The 21,229-nt window shown below is 34.7% G+C and overlaps 1 protein-coding gene across 7 annotated transcripts in view; it reads right to left on the bottom strand.

The window, feature by feature from the left end:
- LOC125673288 (uncharacterized) overlaps window positions 1-21,229 on the bottom strand; it is a 57,562-nt gene that overhangs the window by 27,341 nt on the left and 8,992 nt on the right. For 4 of the 7 annotated variants that reach the window (XM_048909814.2, XM_048909817.2, XM_048909818.2 and 1 more), the window contains exons 2-8: window positions 16,024-16,075; window positions 15,429-15,644; window positions 14,976-15,221; window positions 13,829-13,888; window positions 13,088-13,276; window positions 12,109-12,291; window positions 10,305-10,367 (exon numbers count right to left, since the gene is read on the bottom strand). In XM_048909814.2, the coding sequence (XP_048765771.2) occupies window positions 10,305-10,367; window positions 12,109-12,291; window positions 13,088-13,276; window positions 13,829-13,888; window positions 14,976-15,221; window positions 15,429-15,644; window positions 16,024-16,027 (961 nt within the window). In that variant the 5' untranslated portion in view covers window positions 16,028-16,075. Of the gene's footprint in view, window positions 1-10,304; window positions 10,368-12,108; window positions 12,292-13,087; window positions 13,277-13,828; window positions 13,889-14,975; window positions 15,222-15,428; window positions 15,645-16,023; window positions 16,458-21,229 lie in introns of those variants that run through there. The other 3 variants (XM_048909813.2, XM_056158724.1, XM_056158725.1) reach the window with 3 other exon arrangements.

Genomic DNA, 21,229 nt, shown 5'->3' with positions numbered 1-21,229 from the left:
ACAAAAATGCAAAAATAGGGTGGGGTCATTTAAAAATCTTCTCAAGAACCACTGGTCTAGAAGAGCTGAAATTTACATGGAAGCTTCCTGACTCAGTGCAGATTCAAGTTTGTTAAAATCATAGCCGCCGGGGTAAAATGAGCCGACATTAGGGGATTGAATTTTACAAATTATTGGGCTAGGAAAGTGGAAATTTAAACGACAGCTGTCTGACAGAATGCATATTCAAGTTTGTTAAAACCATGTCCCTAAGAAGTAAGATAAGGCGACTATATGGGGTCAAAGTGTTACATACACATATATCGGGAAAATCTCAAAAATCTTCTTTTCAAGAACCACTGGGTCTGAAAAGCTGAGAATTACAAGAAAGCTTCCCGACATAGTGCAGATTCAAGTTTGTGAACCTCATGACCCCTGGGGTTAGGATGGGGCCACAATACGGGATCAAAGTTTTACATAAATAATAAATTCAAATTTTTTTTTAAAAGTTTATCCTTGAGAACCATTAGGATAAAGAAGTTTACATTTGCACAAAAGGTTTCTAACATAGTGCAGATTCAAGAGTCTAAAAATCATGGTCCCCGGAGGTAAGATTGAGCAGTAGTAGCGGATCAAAATCTTACATACAAATATATAGAGAAAATCATTAAACATCTTAAAAATCAATGGTCAGGGTTTACGTTTATATGAAAGCTTCATGAGATAGTGCAAATTTAATTTTGTAAAAATCATGGCCCCTGGGAGTAGGTTTGGGCCACGATAGGGATCAAAGTTTTACATGCGAATAGGAAAAATCTTTAAATATGAGCCGAGGTGACTCAGATGAGCGATATGGCCCATGGGCCTCTTGTTTAATTTTGGTCTCAGGGTTTGTGTGTGTGTTTAAATCAGCCACTGGCAAGGTGAAGACAGAATTGAGCAAAGTAACGGTGTGTTTACTCAGTCTTGATATACCATGTGTTACATAGGATTACTTTTTGTTTACTGTTTTAGTACTATATGAGGAGAAGATGCATTCCATAACTGATTCCCCATATGATATGGAAAAGAGCTCATGAGAATGGAACCAACTTTCAGTGTTACAGTGGAAGAACACTCCTCCTGTCACAAGTCCATCTTGATTTAGTAAAGTGTTAGTCTCTATTCTTCTAGGAAACAACAAGACGGATCTGGACAAGGGCCATAGTGACTCAAGTTTTGGTGTCAGAAAACCACTTTGATTAAACATGTTAAAAGCACCACAAAAGTAAGAAGCTAGGATATCAGTTTTATCTGACCTTACCATGTAAGGATTCATTAATGAACAGTTGAAGGATAGTCACTATGACAAGAAAATGGAACAATTGTAATGAACATCGAGGTCCATGTATTTAGAGCTTTTCACTTTTCTGTTGAAAGTCATATTCATATTGTTCTGTTTATTATTTTTTTCTTACCATCAACATGCTATCACTCCTTAGGACTTATCGAAACACGTTTTATTTCATAATGCATTGTTTTTTTTGAGAAGTAATCATATATCAGCCTACACACTTGAATTTTGACTCTGATTCTTGCTTTTATTACTTTTCTCTAACTATAAATTCAAGGAACATCAAACCTTTGCTAAACATTCACTTGATTTGCTTTAAAAAAATGTTATTGCTATTCTTAGTTACTGAATCGAAAGATACAGAGACACAAAACTTTTATTCGTGAATTCACATTGAAAAAAAAATAAGTGAGAGATCAATCGAAGGGATCTGAAGACCCCATAACCTGGTTATTGCCCTTGAATGTCTGTAATTGTTTTGGTTGAGCTCTTATCAAATACAGTAGATGTTTTTTTTAAACCTTATATAGAACTTTGAATTCTTGTCAGCTCCAGTTAACGACCCTTTTAATTAATATTATGTTTTGACTTGAATATCTTTAATACTATGACATGTACTCAGTTTAGATATCCAAAATCTGGCTCTTACTCTTTCGACCTTAAATTTAGGGTCAAACGTCAAGGTCATACGTATATTTTCTAAAGCATTCTTAAGTCAAAGTCACCTCTCCTTTACAAAGTACTATGACACGATCTCTTAGAGGTTGTGTTTAGTCCCCTACCGATAAAATAGAAGGGGACTTTAGGTTTGCACTCCGTCCGTCTGTCTGTCAGATCAGTTTTAAGCACTTTTTTCTCCGTTCGTACAGATATACATTTGATATCTAGTACATTGCATTGCCATAACAAGATACAAATCAGGTTTGAATTTCATTTCGGTCCGTTATGCATCAAACTTGGTGCTCTAGTGCATTTAAAGGAGTAGATGATCGTATTGATCTTGATGTAGCATGGTTAAAGATCAAGTGTCAAACTGGACATAAGAATAGACTGTCTTCTCATTATCTTGAGGATCCTCTGCTTGAGACACATACAATTTAGTACACTGGTACATCTTAAGATGTAGATTACCCCTAGTGATTTTAAGGTCACATGGTCAAATGTCAAACTGGACATAGGAAGCTATTGACCACTCAATATCTTGAGAATCCATTGTTTGAGAGACATCAGACTTGGTACACTTGTACATCTTTAGAAATTGATGACCTTTAATGATTTTGAGGTCACATGGTCAAAGATCAAACTGTACATAGGAAGATACTGTCCAATCAATATCTTAAGAACCCTTTGCTTGACAGATATCAAACTTGGTACACTGGTACAGTTCAAGAAGTAGATGACCTGTAGCGATTTCAAGATCTCATCATCAAATATCAATCTGAATATAGGAAGATACTGTCCACTTAATATCTCGAGAACCCTTTGCTTGACAGACTTCAAACTTGGTACATCCTAACAAGTAGATTACTTCAAGGGATTTTGAGGTCACATGGTCATTGATCAAACTGGACATAGGAAGATACTGCCCACTCAATATCTTGAGAACTCTTTGCTTGACAGATATCAAACTTGGTACACTGATACAATTCAAAAAGTGGATGACCTGTAGTGATTTCAAGGTCACATGGTCAAATGTCAAACTGGACATAAGAAGATAATGTCCACTCAAGATCTCGAGAACCCTTTGCTTGACAGACTGCAAACTTGGTACATCCTAAGAAGTAGATTGCTTCAAGGGATTTTGAGATCACATGGTCAAAGGTCAAACTTAACATAGGATGATACTCTCCGCTCAATATCTTGAGAACCCTTTGCTTGATATACATCAAACTTGGTACACTGGTACATTTTAAGAAGTATATGACCCTTGGTGATTTTCAGGTCACATGGTCAAAGGTCAATATACTCTACAGGGCTCTGAAGTTAACTTTTTACGTATCCAGTCCAGCTGCATGTGGGTATAATATTTCATAAGTATATTTTCCCAAATAATACCTTAAAATTAACAAGTCCAAGTCAGTCCGCCAGACTTTTAACCAGTCACAGACTGACGGGCATATGTTAATTTCGAACCCTGCTCTGGACATAATTCAATATCTCAAGAAACCTTAGCTCGACAGTCATTAAACTTAGTACACTGGTACGTCGTAAGGAATAGATGCCTACTGATTATGGTAGACATTGTCAATGGTTAAACGGGACATAGTAATATACTGAAGAGACATTATTTGTCGAAAAGCGCAGCTGGTGCATCAAAATTGGCACCGTATCAGTTTTACATTAAGACCTCTGGGTCGAGGCCTCTGTTGGTTGACTGTTAGTCCCCGAAGGTCTCTACAGTCCAGTAGCTTAGTACTTCGGTACTAGCTTGAAAATACGGATGCATATATTATTGCTGTTAAAAGATTTAGAAATTCATTTCCAAATTAACGATTATCTCCCTCACGCATAACTCTTATCCTTAGACGAACTTGATTCCACTTTTTTTGGCACACTGTTTATCCCTGTAATAGCTCTAAAACTTCATTGTTATTTCGGATTTTAAACATTTCGGTTGAGCATCATTGAAGAGACATTATTTGTCGAAATGTGCATCTGGTGCATCAAAATTGGTACCGTATCAGTTTTACATTATGACCCCTGGGTCGAGGCCTCTGCTGGTGGACTGTTAATACCCGAGGGTCTCTACAGCCCAGTAGCTAAGTACTTCTTATCCTTAGACGAATTTGACTCCACTTTTTGGCACACTGTTTTTCCCTATAATAGCTCTAAAACCTCATTGTTATTTCGGATTTCAAACATTTCGGTTGAGCATCACTGAAGAGACATTATTTGTCGAAATGCGCATCTGGTGCATCGAAATTGGTACCGTTTAAGATTTACATTATGACCACTGGGTCCAGGCTTCTGCTGGTGGACTATTAGTCCCCGAGGGTCTCTACAGTCCAGTAGGTAAGTACTTCAGTACTAGCTTGAAAATACGGATGTATATTTAATTGCTGTTATAAAATTTAGAAATTCATTTCAAAATTAAGGATTATCTACTTCACGCATAGCTCTTACCCTTAGACGAATTTGACTCCACTTTTTTGGCACACTGTTTTTCCCTATGATAGCTCTAAAGCGTCATTGTTATTTAGTATTTCAAACATTTCGGTTGAGCATCAATGAAGAGACATTATTTGTCGAAATGCGCATATGGTGCATCAAAATTGGTACCGTATAAGTTTTACAATGTATGTTTTATATTTGGAAACTTATTGGCATGGCAGACATCAAATTCACTATACTGGTACATCCTAAGGAGTAAATGATCCCTATTGATTTTGAGGTCACATGGCCAAGGGTTAATCCACTCTAGATATGGAAAGATAATGTATGGTCAATATGTTTGAATTGTTTTGGCACTACATCTGCATCACTTTTATCAATCAAATGATACATGTTTGTAACCCTTTTCAATTTTGCACGATGGAGGCATACATGTCTATGAATCATTTCTTGTTTACAGTAGTACTGTTGTGAATGTCCTATATAGTTCAACCAAGCTTAAGATTGTTAATGTTATTATTCAATAATCTTTATATAACTCTTTTAATCTTTTATAAAAGCATTGTATTGTATATAGAATGGTTGTGTTTTGTTTTTATTTGTGGTTGGTAATATCTCAGATTTTAAACATTTCATTCAATGAATAGAGAATTGGTTTGCATAAACCTTTGCTGAATGATTTGCAAATTTCAGGAGCACAATATAGATCACTCGTATTAAAGTGTGACTGTGTGTACATAGTCTTGATTCAATTATATCATATTTCAGAGAAGAGTGGGCTATTTATGTTAATAAATTTGTGGAGTTTTCCGCACTACGTAAACCTGTATTGTGAAGTAGTTTCAGTAGTGTGTAATCTGCGCGTAAACCTTGCGTAAACCTAGGGTGGCGACCAGTTTCAGTAGTGCGGAAACAGTGCAGAAACCTTAGGTTTCCGCAAGATTCCGCTGCGTAAACCACCTGGAATCGGGGACGGCCTAGGTTTACGCACTCCGCAAACCGTTGTAAACTTGTAGTTTCCGCACAGTTCCCGCACCATGGAAACCATAGTTTTCATGTAGTGATTATAATATTTTGTCTCTCAAAAATGAATGCAGGTTTCTTTAGGTTTAAAACTGAGGGAACTACAACAATCTAATTAAAATTAGATGTTATATTCGCTTGCATACACGCATACATAGTTGAAGAATATGTTGATCATTACTGTAGTTAGTAATTACTTTTTTTTTATTCATTGATATATTTGGTTTCTTTCTCAATCTATTTCAATCATATTTTGACTTTTTCTTTTTGCATTGTATTTTTCCTTCTTATCCAATATCACATGATCTTATTGACTGGCTAATACGATGTCTACATGTAGCTACAACCCCCCAGCCCGAGAATATGTTTCAGTCTTGACTGACGAGAAGTCTTTTTAATCATTCTCTGTTGTCATACACGACCATAAAATGTACAAGTTTCTTCAACATCTGTCTTTGAGAAAAGCTAGGCCTGAAATATACAAATTGCTAATGTGTTTTACCGACACTTGGATTGAATGTACAAAAATAGCGAAAAACACGCTATCATTTCAATAAAGTTTATAAAGCATTGAATCAATAAAAGTTAAATAATCAACATCCCATGAGTACGAAAACCCAGAAGGCTCATTCGAGATTCGAAATTCAAAATACGAGATTCGAAATTCAGAATACGAGATTCAAATTTCGAAATTCAAAATCCAAATTAACCAATCAAAATGTAGGTCACATTAAAGGGTAGAGAGTACATGCATATAAACTTAACATATGACAGAAAGCTTATTATTCTAATATGTTTATCAAACAACAAAACATTTCTTTTAAAACTACAAATGTTATGATGTATGCTTAGAATGCAGACAGGCCCGTAGGCTGTGGGTGCTTGGGTCAAGAACATATTTATTATATTTAAAGAATAGAGGAACTTCGAACCATGAATAAATATTTCTCTCCGATCTACTTTTACATTTTTTAGGGTCCAGGAAGCTTAACTACATGTGGCATTACGACAGAAAAATAATCTATCCACGTTTTAAAGATTATCTTATACCACTGATTCATATTATGGACAATATGTTGACATTATAAAGCATGTTATTATATGCAAACAGGCCTGTAGAAATTCAGGTTCATAGAAAGCGGGGAGGGGGTGAAACCAGGTCGAATACACCTCAAATAGTACACTTTAATTGAAATGGAATCGAAGGTTATATGAATAAAATTTAACTGATGACACCCCATAGCAATGGATTCTGATTTTAGATTAAACTATAGGTTTACCCGTATACCATTTTTTTTGCACATGAGGATAACTGTACATGTTTGAGTTAACAATGACACAGGCGCATAGGTTCAGACCCCCCCCCCCCCTCCCCCACATCACCCGAATAGCCTACTTGAGTTGATTTAATTATTTTTGTTCAAAATTTATCTGATGCATGTCACAATGTCTTACCTACCCCAAAAGGCCGTAATAGCTCAAAATAAGCCTTTTTATTGAATACCCTTAATACCCAGTGAGGGTATGAATTTATAAAAAGAGCAAATTTTGATTTATTTTGAATTTTTGGGGTAGCTTATTCGGGGGGGGGGGGGCTGAACTGAAGCATCTGTGAACTACATGCATGAAGGAAAAATGATCATGTAATTACGGGTATTGATTATTGAGTGTTTAACCAGACCCGTAGCCGGCCGGCAATTTCAAAGGGGGGGGGGGAAAACTAACTGGGAACAAACCACCCATTTTAGTGTTTGACCAAATATCCACAGGCACCTGAACTGTCGACACTACTATCAACACCCATCCCCATTTTTCTGATTTTGTTTTGCGGCGATAATTTCTCTGAAATGTGTGGATTCCTTGTCCATCAGATCCCAATTTATATAATATAAATATAAAGTTATATAACAATGATAAGTACGTAATTAAGCTTAATAGAAATTTCGATTTATATAATCGTTTCACGCTTTTTGTAAGGTTTAGAGATTGGCCTTCTATTGGTATAACAAACTGTATTCTATTATATCTCTAAAGCTTACAAAAAGCGTGAAACGATTATATATAAATCGAAATAGGGATGGGATCGACAAGGAATCCACACATTTCGGAGAATTTATCACCGCAGAAAAAATCAGAAGAGGGGGGGGGGTGTTGGAAGTAGTGTCCATACACTTCATATGCCTGTACAAATATCTTCCTCACCCGTTCATTTTTTATATGCGCCTGGGTGTAAATAATAGAGGAAATTCGAACCATTGATAATTATTTCTCTCCCATCTATGCTGTTTCCTTTTATATTTTTTTTATGTTGGAACAGGAAGCTTAACTACGTGCGTCATTAGTCATTACCACATAACACTAATTTATCCACGTTTAAAAAAAAATAGTTTGTCCCATTGATTCATATTTGTACGTGTATGTTCTATGTTCAAGTATGTATGATCTTAGGAACCGGTAATTGTGTCCGTAATAGTAATAGTAGGGTTCTATACTATATCACTCCCTAATCAATATTCAGAGGTGATATAGTATAGAACCCTACTATTATTATATTACAGACTAAATTAGCAGTTCCTGTGGTACGTATGCTGATATAATATGAATCAGTGCATAAGATAATTTTTAAAACGTGGATAGATTAGTTTTCTGCCGTTATCACGCACGTACTTAAGCTTCATGGAGCCTAAAAATGTAAAAATAAAAAATAAAAATACAACATAGATCCGAGATAAATATATAAATATATATTCATGATTCGAATTTCCTCCATTATTTATATATAGATAAGTGAGAAAAATCAAAATAGAATCAGTTGTTGGAGGTGTATCATCGGTTAATAGGCATCATATAAGATTTCACTTTAAAGTACCAGTATATCATAATGTGTATTCGTCATTTTTTGATCTGGTTATCACATACAGTGCAGAATTAATATGTGGGAACTGGAACAAGTTTTCTGTCTGACTCCTTTCCCGATTTCTACAGGCCTGTCTACATGCTAAGCATACATCAAAACATTTATAGTTTTAGAAGAAAAGTTTCGTTGTTTGGTACACATATTAGAAGAATAGGATTTCTGTCATGTTTTAAGTGTACATGTATATGCATGTACCCTCTAACCTTTAATCTATTGTGACCTACATTTTGATTGGTTAATTTGGATTTTCAATTTCGAAATTTGAATCTCGTATTTTGAATTTCAAATCTCGTATTTTGAATTTCGAATCTCGAAGGGGTCAACAGTCTCGGTTGATGTCAACATTTTGCAAAATCTATGGTCGTCATAACGATCTAGTTCGTCAATACAACCTATCATTGATTCAAATGCTGTCTGACGTGTTTCATACCGATGGTTAAACCGTTCTTGGAACAATGATTTTGACTACGAATAGCTCCGTTTATCTTATCAGCATATAGGGATCACGGCGGGTGTGACCGATCGACAGGGGGTGCTTACTCCTCCTATGCAACTCATTCCACCTCTGGTGTGTTCTGGGGTCCGTGTTTGCCCAACTATCTATTTGGCATTGCTTATAGGAGCTATGCTATTGTTCGCTGTTCGTTATCTTCGCCTTACATGCATCGTGTGACCAGTAAACAGAGAATGTTTACTTCTCCTTAGCACCTGACTACACTTCTGATGCTTCAAGGAATCGCTCCTTCTCTCACTTTTGTATTAATTATAAGATTTATAAAATCGATCACTGTTCCTTATCTTTACTTTCATGTTTAAATCAATGCTTGACGGATAGTCTGGTATATATCAAGTGCAAATATCTTTAGTTTAAGAAAAATTATGTATAGTTTGTTGATTGTCTTATCATATACTGACTAACATGTATCAAAAACAATTCATATCGATAAAAGTGGAAAGTAAACCTGAACTAAGCAACTAATGTATTTTAAGTAGTTATATCTAACACACTCTACATCGAAAAGAGCTTTAAATCTACGTTTTCTTTGATATTTCAAGGATACCCATTTGTACCGGCATGCAACAATGGATTTTCATCCAATCTATGGTCATATCAAGGATGAGACTACTGAAACCGAGTAGCCGTGTCTCTCTCCTCAAAAGTCGTAAGCGACAAAACAGGCTTACATTTGCAGCCCTTTACCAGCAATGGCTACATATCAACATGAATTGAATATTTCCAAGGGGTACGTTGAACAATATTGAATCAACCTAGATTATTTCAAGTTTACACTACAATGATTATACTCAAACTGTGTTATTACTACGTCAATGTGATGGGCTTCACGAATTTCCGCTACGACCAAGAGGCCCAAAGCAGCTCTTATAACGAGGTGTCTATATTCATTTAACGTCGTTATAATGACTGTTAATATTGCAGTCCTTGCAATATTGGGGTAGTCACATGACAAAGAAGTGATTCTCATAATAGTGTAGTACTAGCGTGTTACGATCAAAACTATCGCGCAGCTGTATCCTAACACTCATCTATCAGCATCCAACAGCGGACTTGGGGCATAATGGTAGGATGATAGTACTGTTTACGTACAAAGCTTGGCACAAGTTTAGAAATACTTCATGGTGAAGTGAAAAACCAGAATTTCTACAGAATGAAGATGATTTATCCATTTTCCGAGATCCCATCATGAGGGCATAATTAGTGAAGTCTTCTTTCAGAGGAAAGGGGCCTTGTAGTATAGAGTTTCTCAATTGTATTTCAAATGATCCCGCAGTCGTCATTGAAGGTATTGACCGAAGAATAGTTTATAGCTATACAAAATTATTTTGAAGTTATATTTAGTCGATTCTTCAATTTTCTAAAACAAAAATAAATGCTTTTATTCTATTTAACGAATCTAACTAACAACAATATTGATAACATACCTTGAAATTTGCTTGGAATTGATCCCATCCAAGAACTCTCAAAAGACTTTCGATATTTCTGAACTGTGAATGTAAAAGTGTGTGTAATATAATTAGGTATGGTGTAAAAAAATGAAAGGAAAATTGAAATTGTAGAAAGAGTGATCAATTTATCAAATCCCATAAAACATACAAAATTTTATAATAGTACAAACACATCCCTAAAGATAGAATCATGCCTAGCAGAAGTAAGCATATTTTGTCATAATCACCGTGGGCCCTATCATTGAAAAGTGTATTCCGCAGACAAGAAAGTACATCAAAGACATTTCTGAGCAAATGATATGGAATTTGTCAGACAACAGTCAAGCCAACGAAATTTGTACCGAAATAATTCTAACGATCATATAATCTTCAAAATACTCACTTTAAAGGAATCTTTGTTGCATGAATTCATTTGTTACAAATTTACCTCGGTTTAGAACTGTTCATTCGTACCACATGTTCTTGTGCATCGAATCAATTCGGTGACATAAATCCCATATACAAGTGATACTGGAATATTGACACTTGAAAATGGGAGTTTACGATAGAGAAACCGAAGTCGTTTCATTTGACATAATGTAGTCTACAGATTGTCATTTACGTCTATACGCAGTAGTGATAAATATGTAAGAAAGCTCGGTAGCTTTTTATCTAGAGTTAGTGGGATTTGACTATAAATGAAGACAGTTGTTGTTAAAAGACGACACGTCGTTGATATAATCGAAGCACGCTACTGACAAACATGTTGATGGTGCAGATTAGACAAGTAGCACACGGTTGAAATCCAGAACGCAGGAAAGCTGCACGTGGATAATGCAACGAACTCTTGTCACGAACTTGCAACGGATCCCACAATTTTGGAATGTGCACACTCGATTATGTTGTTTGAATGACAAGTGGTCGTGGGGGATACGTTTAACATAATTGATGCATTTTCATGATACCCAAGAACCCGATTTAGCCTAAAACTGTCATTCTAGGTGAACATGAATAGTACAATTTCCATAGCGTTTGTGAAGTCTACTTTCTGAATGCAATGGGTCAACTGCTGCACTTTCAACATCGTTGCAATATGTGTGCCGTTGTCCATAAAATTCCTCAAAGTTAGATATATATGCATTCCCATGAGAAGAATCTACTAAACGTGCTAAATACAACAAACTCTAGCTCATACTAAACGTACTTAGATACGTTACAATTCCTGATATTCAGAACGACAAATGAATTTTTAAAATCAATTAGATTAAAAATAAAACCACCCGATATATCTATTTTGTATATGAATATTGTCTTGAAGAATCATATGCATTTTCAACGGGCATTAATATACTGACATACTTAAATATTGAATATTCCTACTTTTAACTAGAATATTTGATAACGAGATAAACACTTGGTCTTACCTATGTTATTCCAGAAATCCGTGTTTCTCTTAATCTCAATTTTGTATTCTTATAGAATTTAGGAGATTGATCACTGTTTCATTATATACACTTTTCATATTTTGCGTTACAATGCTACAAATTTCAAAAGGACATTTAACACAAAAGGTAAATGTCATAGTGTGTGTCCATGGATGCAAGTATCATAATCTTGTTAACTAATCATAATGGCTGTTGCCTCTCAAATCTGATAAAAATGAAATAATCCACTAAGGAAACCTTCTAAATTTTACTTTCAAAAAGAAATTCAAACTTGAAACATGAAAAATATATTAGTCTTTTCTTTAAATTTGTACTATAATTAATCATATGAAATTACATATGCTATGGTAACTCACATTCTTTTTTCAGCATAACTTCTGTTCTTCTGTTTTCAGGACAATCATAAATTGTTTCACTTGTGTCGCTGTATCGAAGATGGACAACATTTGGAAATATTGTTTTATCAACCGAAGGCTTAATGGGAGTAAGAGTAACACCAACTTCGCATGCATTAATCATAATCAGGGTTGCTGGACTACCTAAGTAAAATTTATCGATTTAATAAAACAAGCATATTACAACAAACAAACAGAATATTGCTACGGCCTTCAAATCTATTAACAATACTCCTTTTCATTTACATGTTGAATCTATATACTCCAGTGATCTCAAAATTAAAGAAATCACACAATCTGCAATTTTTTTGATATTTTGTTGAAGATAGATGTCAACGGCATACTAACAACACAACGCAACTCTATGACAAACTAAACGATTTCAGATTTTAGATCGCGAACTTCTCATATTTGTGTAGCGAAATTCCATTATCTCGTGCATGTGGTGTGTATGCCTGTCAAATAATTCGATACGCGAAAACACGTGTGTATCATGAATGTTTAAATCGAGACAGGCTACTGACAAGCAAGTTGATGTTAATGGGATTTAAACTTTCTAGTTATGTCAACGTATTACAAACTCTATTGTCGTTGTAGTGATATGATTTGCATAAGTAACCTTTCCCTGAGTTGAATTCTGGTTGAGGTGTTTCATACCAATTGTTAAACCGTTATTTGCATTCTACTTTTAACTATGAATAATTATATTTACCTGATCAAAATATAGGGCGGTTGCGACCAGTGGATAACTGATGATTTCTCATTCTATGTGTCTTATCACATATCTGGTATATTTAAGTATGCGTATTTGCTCTTCTTCTGTTTTCTTTATCGCAGTGATGAGATTGATCATTGTTCTTTATTTTCTCTTGCTCATTGTTAAAACTTTGAAATGTTATATACGCAGTTTCCTCTATCATTAAAAATAGATTATTCTTACCAGTTAAACTATGCAGTTTCTGAATTTCCTTTTTAGTGTCATCGTGTTGTACACACAGTGCCACGAGTGGCATTCCCTTCGAATTTCTGCTCGATCGAGTGGTGGATACGTCAATTTTAGTTTCCATGAACTTGGAAAAGCTTTGGAAGACTTTCTCTGCGATTTCAGAACATACCACATGCACACAATCTGCGATTAAAAATGTAAAGAATAAAAAAGTATAAGGAAGTAAATGAAGGCGAAGATAAATATAATGCTTTCTGAAGGTATTTTACATATTGTCTACTCTATCGAAATATTCATTCGTCAAATCAATTTCAGTATACATGGATTGTATAATCTTCGAAATCCGATAATAAGACTTTAAGGTTCAAATAGAAAATATACAAGCAAGGTTAAACTGGGTGCTATGGGGAAAAAGTCAAGTTGTACATACAGAAGCAATCGGAGCATTGCTCGACCTTTTCAGTCATGTGGAGAAAAACAACTTCTCGATTTGAGGGAAAGGCCGACAAATGTTCCGATTGCACAGGAGCTTGATGCCACGACCTTTATTGAGAAAAACGATCTAACAGAGTAACACATGACCGTACACACGGGTATGGAATTCACCTTGCTCATGCATAATACATGTTTATCGAAATCAGAAATGTTTCATAAACAAGATAATCAAACAAAATATTTTGCATGATATAAAACGCAATGACTGTTATGAAATCTATTTTATTGATTTATACATACCTGGCAACATATGCACCTCAGCAACTCCCAAAAAAGGAATTAATATGCTGTTGTTCATATCTTAAAATGAACATCATTTAGGGACGTTACACCGAGCTTTTGAAATGAAAAACAACATTCAAGCTTGTGAGTATCAATATTTTGCTGCTAGATTTATATCATTCAGTGGTGGATCCAGACATTGTTTAAAGGTACAGGGGTTGTGACCCAGTTTTGTGCCTTTTCTGTCCAAGTAGAGTAGGGTATTGAAGACCCAATATGAAGCAAAAGACTTAAAATAAATTCATCCAAAAGGGATGCGACCCTCGTAACCCCCCTTTAATTTAGACCAGATTGTATCTGTAAATTGTAATCCTAACCCTCACCCTTAAAGTTGACGTTCTAAATCAAATTAAAAAAGATCCTTAACTTGAGGGTAAAAGTCAAAGCTACAAATATTTCATATCTATTACAGATCTAGGAACAACACTTTTAATGAAATACATTCTTGTTTCAAGATTCAAATATAAACCTTCTTTAAAAGCACAATTTAATTTCAACTTTGTACAGTAAGCTTCTATTACAAACGCATGTCTATGGTCCCTTTAAAGGGACTGATTCACGATTTCCCCCCAAAATTTCATTTTTCACTTTTAATGATGAAAATCTACTGTCTAATATCTTTAAAAGATTTCACATAAAAATTAAGGTTATACATTATCACATAAGATCATTTTAGAGAGTTTATTATTTCTTTTGTAAACAAAGATAGCGGTATGTTATTGTTTACGAAATTTTAAAAAATATAAATATTGATCTAAGTTTATTATAATTTTCACATTTCAAGCATTCTTTGGGTAAAATGTGTCATGTAAACGTTAAAATCTGCGATTCTGCAAAATCACGATGCTTCATATTACAAAATTAGTATTTCACTTGTTTGATTGTATATATGAAATGAATCAAGTCCTTGTTTACATAACACATATTTAAGACTGAAATATTGCTTTTATTCTTGCATTCAGAATGTCAAATTTTGATTGTCAACATTAAATGAGTTATACTTTTGATATCTAACATAAAAAAAAAAATTGTTTTTTTCAAAACTCGTGAACCAGTCCCTTTAAAGAGCAGCAACTTGTTAATTGCTATAAATTTGTTTACTTACGTGTACATGGAATGCCTTCTTTTCCATTAATATCCATCATTTTGGCACATTGGCTGTTAATTATTTTTAAGAAACAATCCAACATGATATTTGCATTCATATTCTCTTCTGTATTGGGACACGTGTTGTCTTCTGCGCCCCAAATAGAACACCACATTCTAACTTTACTGCTGACAGTGAAACTTGGGTTACAACTCTTTTCACATCGCCGTCCATGCGAAACAATAATCATCATAATGAAATATTCTAGAAAATTGAATATATAATGGAAAATCATTCTAATATAATTCTAAAATGTTGGTTATATTTTAATATATGTAATCTTAAATGTACACTATTTTGAAGTCAAATAAACGTTGACCTTAGCTTGAATCCTCGTAAACGGATTGAATTGTTAGCATGACGAAAATTGAAAACGAAAATCGTTTTATGTGTATGCAAGTAAATCCTTACCTTTTGGATTGACGTCATTTAATGCAGCATTGATATCTTCATTGATTTCTGGACAGTTTAAGAATACGAATATTGAAGATTTTGATAAAACTGTTTCTTTATCATTCTTTTTCTGTATATTTTTAAGTAAGTAATCTTTTTGGATTGATGTCAAAAAGTTTTTCAAAATTTCTCTGCACAAAGAGTCGTTGGTTGCGCAAATGATGTTGACATCATCTGAAATTAATCACGTATGTAAAGCAAAAACATTGAGTGGTGAATATGTAGTTTATATTCATGAAGATATTAAACAAAGCAATTTATAGTTATGAGATTGATCAATGTTCGTTATCTTCACCTTGCATAGTACATATTGACTAAAGCAGTAGTAGAGGTGTGCTGATTGTTTGGGAAAACAAATTAGTTAAATATTTCATAAAATGCTGAATTTGTGATCATCTTTATGCATAAACAGTTTCATTTCAGCTTTACAAGAACATGCATATGTATGAAAATGATAGAAAAAAGTAAAGTTAATATTTCCATATTTATGATTCTATGGTCTGAGTTGCGGAAGTGTAACATTTAAAGAAAGATAAAACATTAAAATACATACCCATATTTTTCGATTTCTGGAACTTCTATTTCAAAGACCTGAACTTCTGTTGCTGGTGTAACATGTAAATACAGTACCGAAGCGAGTGAAAATTCATAATTCAATTTCCAAAGTTTTATTTTTTGGAATGCGGAAAGATATACTATTACAGACGGGTATTAAAACTATTGTTAAACCACACAAAGGCTCTTAATCGCAGTTAGATAAAAATATAGTTTATACAGGTGCCTTTCTAGTTGTGATAATGCATGCCAATCACCTTAGCTTTTTCTTGTTAAAAGACCGAAAATTATATTGGTGACATGCTTTATGGGAAAAACCATAGATCTTAAGTGGTCTTTGCGATAGAGTGCAGAAGCCCGGCATCATGAAAGTATAAGTTTGATATCATATTCAGACTGGCTTATCTGGTCCTTACAACCCTACACTCCCCAATAAAGCTGATGGCATTTTTACATGGTTGAAAAAAAATCAAATATAATGTAAGATACCTTACACAAAAATATCATTCTAGCATTCACATCAAAATTCTTGGCATGAGATGTGATTTATTGTTTTACATCATCGATTAGTAGTATTAGCCTGTAATGTTACCAGAAAAAAGCGACACTTTGGTTTTAAAAAAGAGAAATCGGACGTATTTATCTTTAAAACAATTTAGACACTAACATATTTTCTTATAAATGAATATTTAATTTGTAAATTACATCATGTTGATTGCTCTATGAACATAATGCTCGTTTGCAACCTGATTGTCCCTGTCCGAGTTTCGTTTTTAGAGGTTGAACATTCGCCCCACATGTGGGAGTTCACGGTTCAAATCCCGTCGTTAGAACAGGTGGTAACAGTTCCATCACCAAACGCTCGGCATCAGGTGTGAATGTCACGGGACCTCGGGGATTATCGTAAAAATGGATGCCCCGTGTCACAGTAAGTGTAGCATGCTAAAGAACTCTCATCGTTTTATGGCTGTAAGCACCGAGCATAGGCTTAACTTTGAAGCCCTTCAGTGGTATTGGGGACGTCTCCATATCAGTGAAAAGTTCTCGAGAGGGGACATTAAACAAAATACAACCAATCACTTCCAGCGTCACGTCGAACGTATTGAGATAAGTAGTAAAGCCGATTTTACTTTTGGTTTGTAATACTTCTACGGAGTCGTTAACAAGGCTGTATCTACCGTTCCATGCGGCATCGGTGTGATGACATTAAGCGGCTTTAAGATTTTCATACATAATCACAAACTCTACGATTGCATTTAGTTTAATTTTATACAAAGTTTCAAACACTAATAAGCCTGTAGACATATTGTCAGTGATCCCCGTTCAGATATTTCACAAAAGACGATTTTTGAGGACACTGAGAAAATCGTTGGGAGGAGCACGGAAGCTGTGCGGTCTCCGTATGATTTCCATGGGAGACTTGTGGAGATTTCACGACAAATGTTTTACAATTGCATGATATTAATTCGATATCTAGATATATCGACGATGTATTATCTATTAACAATCATAATTTTCATTCATATGTCGATTCAATATATCCCTGTGAACTCGAAATAAAAGACAATACAGGGTCGTCCACTTCTGCTTCATACTTAGAAATTAATTGAAAATAAACAACTCAACTTTATGACAAATGGGATGATTTCAACTACTCTAACATCGACTTTCCATATTGACGTAGCACTATTCCATTATCACCTACATATGGTGTTTATATTTCTCAACTGATTCGATACGCAAGAGCTTGTTCTGCGTATGGTCAGTTTTTGAATTGAAGCAGCCTACTAACAAATAAATTGATGGTGCAGGTGTTCCAACTGTCTCGTATAAAGTCAACATTTCGCCAATTCTATGGTCGTTATACCGATCTAGTTTGCCAATTATAACCTACCATTGGGGCGAATTATGTCTGCGTTTTTCATACCGATTGTTAGACTGCTCTTGGTACACCGATCTTGACTACGGATAACTCTGTTTACCTGATCAAGATAGAGGGATCACAGCGGGTGTGACCGGTCGACAGGGAATGCTTACTCCTCCTAGGCACCTGATCCCACTGCTGGTATATCCAGGGGTCCATGTTTGCACAACTCTATATTTTGTATTGCTCATAGGAGTTATGATATTGATTGCTATTTTTTATCTTCACATTTCATTGACCACTGTTCGTTATCTTCACCTTTCATTATAAAAATATCCGCACTGACATCATTTGTCCCGACCTCGCCATAAGAGTCTTTGCAAAAAATTATTCGTAGTTATATGCAATGTAACAAGCATAGCCCAAGTTCATAGGTATTTAAAGGACACAACGCATGTTTCTAAACTTTTTCATTTTTTCAGCAAAATTAACTCTTTTTATGCCTAAAACTACTTTAAATGTGTTTTAAATGAAATATTTTGCGTAGTTTTCGAGTTTGAAAGCGATGAAATTCAAATCTTGCGATATGCATATTTTCTTTCGCTAGTTTACGCGCCATTTTGTGTGACGTCATATGCGCCCTCGGGTTTGAAAACATCTATTAGCCATTTCATAAACAGATTAGATTTAATCGACAAAAAACCAATTGTCACGTTAATGGCTTGTAAATAATAATGCATTGAGATGTTTTGTGCCGTGCTCGGGTGTACTATTTGTCGGTAGAAAGGATTTAGACTGAGTATTTTTCAATTTTTCGAAGGAAGGTACGAGAAAAAAGACGTGGATAATTTTTTGGCTGGAGCAAGAATTTTACCTTAAAAAACACACCCAGTCACCTTTTCAAACATCGCTTGGACAGAGACCCTGATAAACTGCGAGAAAATGGATATATCGAAGCTATAAGCACTGGTAGGCCTATAGCATACATTCTGTTTTGCTCTTCAAATTCAATACACACTCGGATCAACTGACCTTCACCTTGTAACAACATATATGTATCGACGATACAATGTAACTTCTACCAACTGGTAGATTTACAACAACAAAAAATAAAGATACAAAATAATTGAACTTTTAATTATACAAATAATAGAATATTGTATTTCCTAACTTTAAATTGAATTAGAAAAGTATTTCTTTATTGAACTCGTAGCATCTTGAGTGCATCAGGACATGACAGTAGGCTATAACGCCGTGCTCCCACTTCGTACTTCCTAAAGACGTGCAGATCACAATTCAAAAATAGTAATAAGATTGCTTTATCAAAATAAAATAATATAATTATTGATTTGTGTGTGTGTTGTCTTTTTCTTTCTTTCCGAAATGCACGCGTGACAATAGCTTGGCATAGGGCCTAGTTGTCAACAATTTAACGTATCATAATTTGTCTAATCCAAAAATAAATAATGATTGCACTGTTTATTTTAGAAAAACAGCGCCAATTACAGATATATAAAGGAATAACATCCCCAAACAGTTTGTAGACAGCGACCCATATAAACATTATTTACTCACAATTTTGCCGATTTCATACACGCTTTACTCGCTATATTTGGGTATTTACATCGTTATATGTGTGCACTGGTGGCGAACACATATAAAACTCGGACAATTTATCAACATCGATTTAAATGTTGCCCATGGTAAATTAATTTGGCCCCTAAAAGTTGAGTTTTTAATAATATCTCGCAGTACTTTCACAATCCGAAGGGCGCATGTGACGTCACTGTACCACGTGACTACCTACCTAATTAACTTGACTTTTTGAAATCGGGGCTTAGATTTAAGTCTGTATTGTGGTTAATTATCGCAAAATTTCGGCGAACGAACTATTAGAATTAATTACTATAAGCATAAAGAAGACAAAATGCATGTAATATTGTATACTTTGAAAACATGAGATATGTCCTTTAAGGTGACTCAAAATTCGAACAGAAAATCATAGACAGAAATGTAAATATATTTAACTGATATATCATCAATTACCCAAAACTAATCGTAAAATATAGAGGTTTTTCAAACGTGACCTTAAAAACGGAGACCCCGTGTCAAAGTAAACAGTAGGACGAGAACGGACCATCACTTCTAAGCTTTTGAGCGTCATGCATGGGTCAAAATGTTTGGCATTTCACTTAAACCTAGCGATGTTTCTACAAGAGTGAAACATTCTCGAATGAAACGTAAACCAACAATAGCTCTGAAAGAAACAAAATAAATGACAATGGAGTGTGTTGTATGTAGTACGAGGGTTGTACCGAAATTTCGTTAACAAGAGGTGTTTCCCAGTAGGTACCACATGACGAATGATTTCAAACGAAAATATGTAAAATAAACAGTTTTAAACATCGATGGGCATTAAGTAAGAATATTTCAGGTATTTATGTATAGAAAAGCTTAAAGCAGCGCAATGTAAAAAAAGAAGAAGATAGAATTGAAATAATTCAAACGGGTAAACATTTTTCTTGTAAAATATGACACTTAATTCTTTCTTATTAAATTTCTCTGGATATTATTTTATGTACTCAGGAAATTATGTCATAATTACGTAAGACTTGAATGGATTATGAGATATTTGGGGGCAGTTAGGAAGTGAGAATGTTTGACAAAATGTCAATACGTCACGTAAGCCTCAACAGGCGACGCACAAGGATATCATAAACTTTTGTAGAGAAATATGATTAATCCCAACAGAAATTCACTAGAAGCTGAAATTGGCAGAATCTTACAAAATGACCTATCTCACTGGTGTCTCTTTTTCTGAAAGAGACAGAGAAAAAAATCAGCATTTCAATTATGTTATGGTCGTTGCCAACACTACCTGTCATTGGGTCAAATGGTGTCTGACATGTTTCATACCGATTGAGATTGTTCTTTTCACAACATGGATCACTCCGTTTACCCGATGAAGATATGGGGCTGATGACAGGTTTAAAAGGTCGACAGAGAATGCTTCCTCCCCCTTGTTCTCTGGTATGTCTTTATAGGAGCGATGAGATTGATTATTGTCTGTTATTTTCACCTTTTCATGGGATATGTGCACGTTGGGTATTTAAGATTTTAATAGATGAAGAGAAGGATATCATGTTCAAAGGATATTCTCAGAGGACTTCGATGAAGTCAAGATGAATTTTAACAGAATCATCAAAACTGATGGACACTAAGGATAGCATCAATCTTGAGTATGGAAAATACCAGGAACGCCGCTATGGCGAATGTATTAAATTCTGTCGGAAAAACGCATGCTTATTATGTTTATGTACTGAAATGACATAATCCTTAC

Source organism: Ostrea edulis, chromosome 3, assembly GCF_947568905.1.
Source record: "Ostrea edulis chromosome 3, xbOstEdul1.1, whole genome shotgun sequence".
Classification (NCBI taxonomy): Eukaryota; Metazoa; Mollusca; class Bivalvia; order Ostreida; family Ostreidae; genus Ostrea; species Ostrea edulis.
Note: the sequence above shows the minus strand (reverse complement) of the source record. Positions and strands in the feature narration are given on the sequence as shown.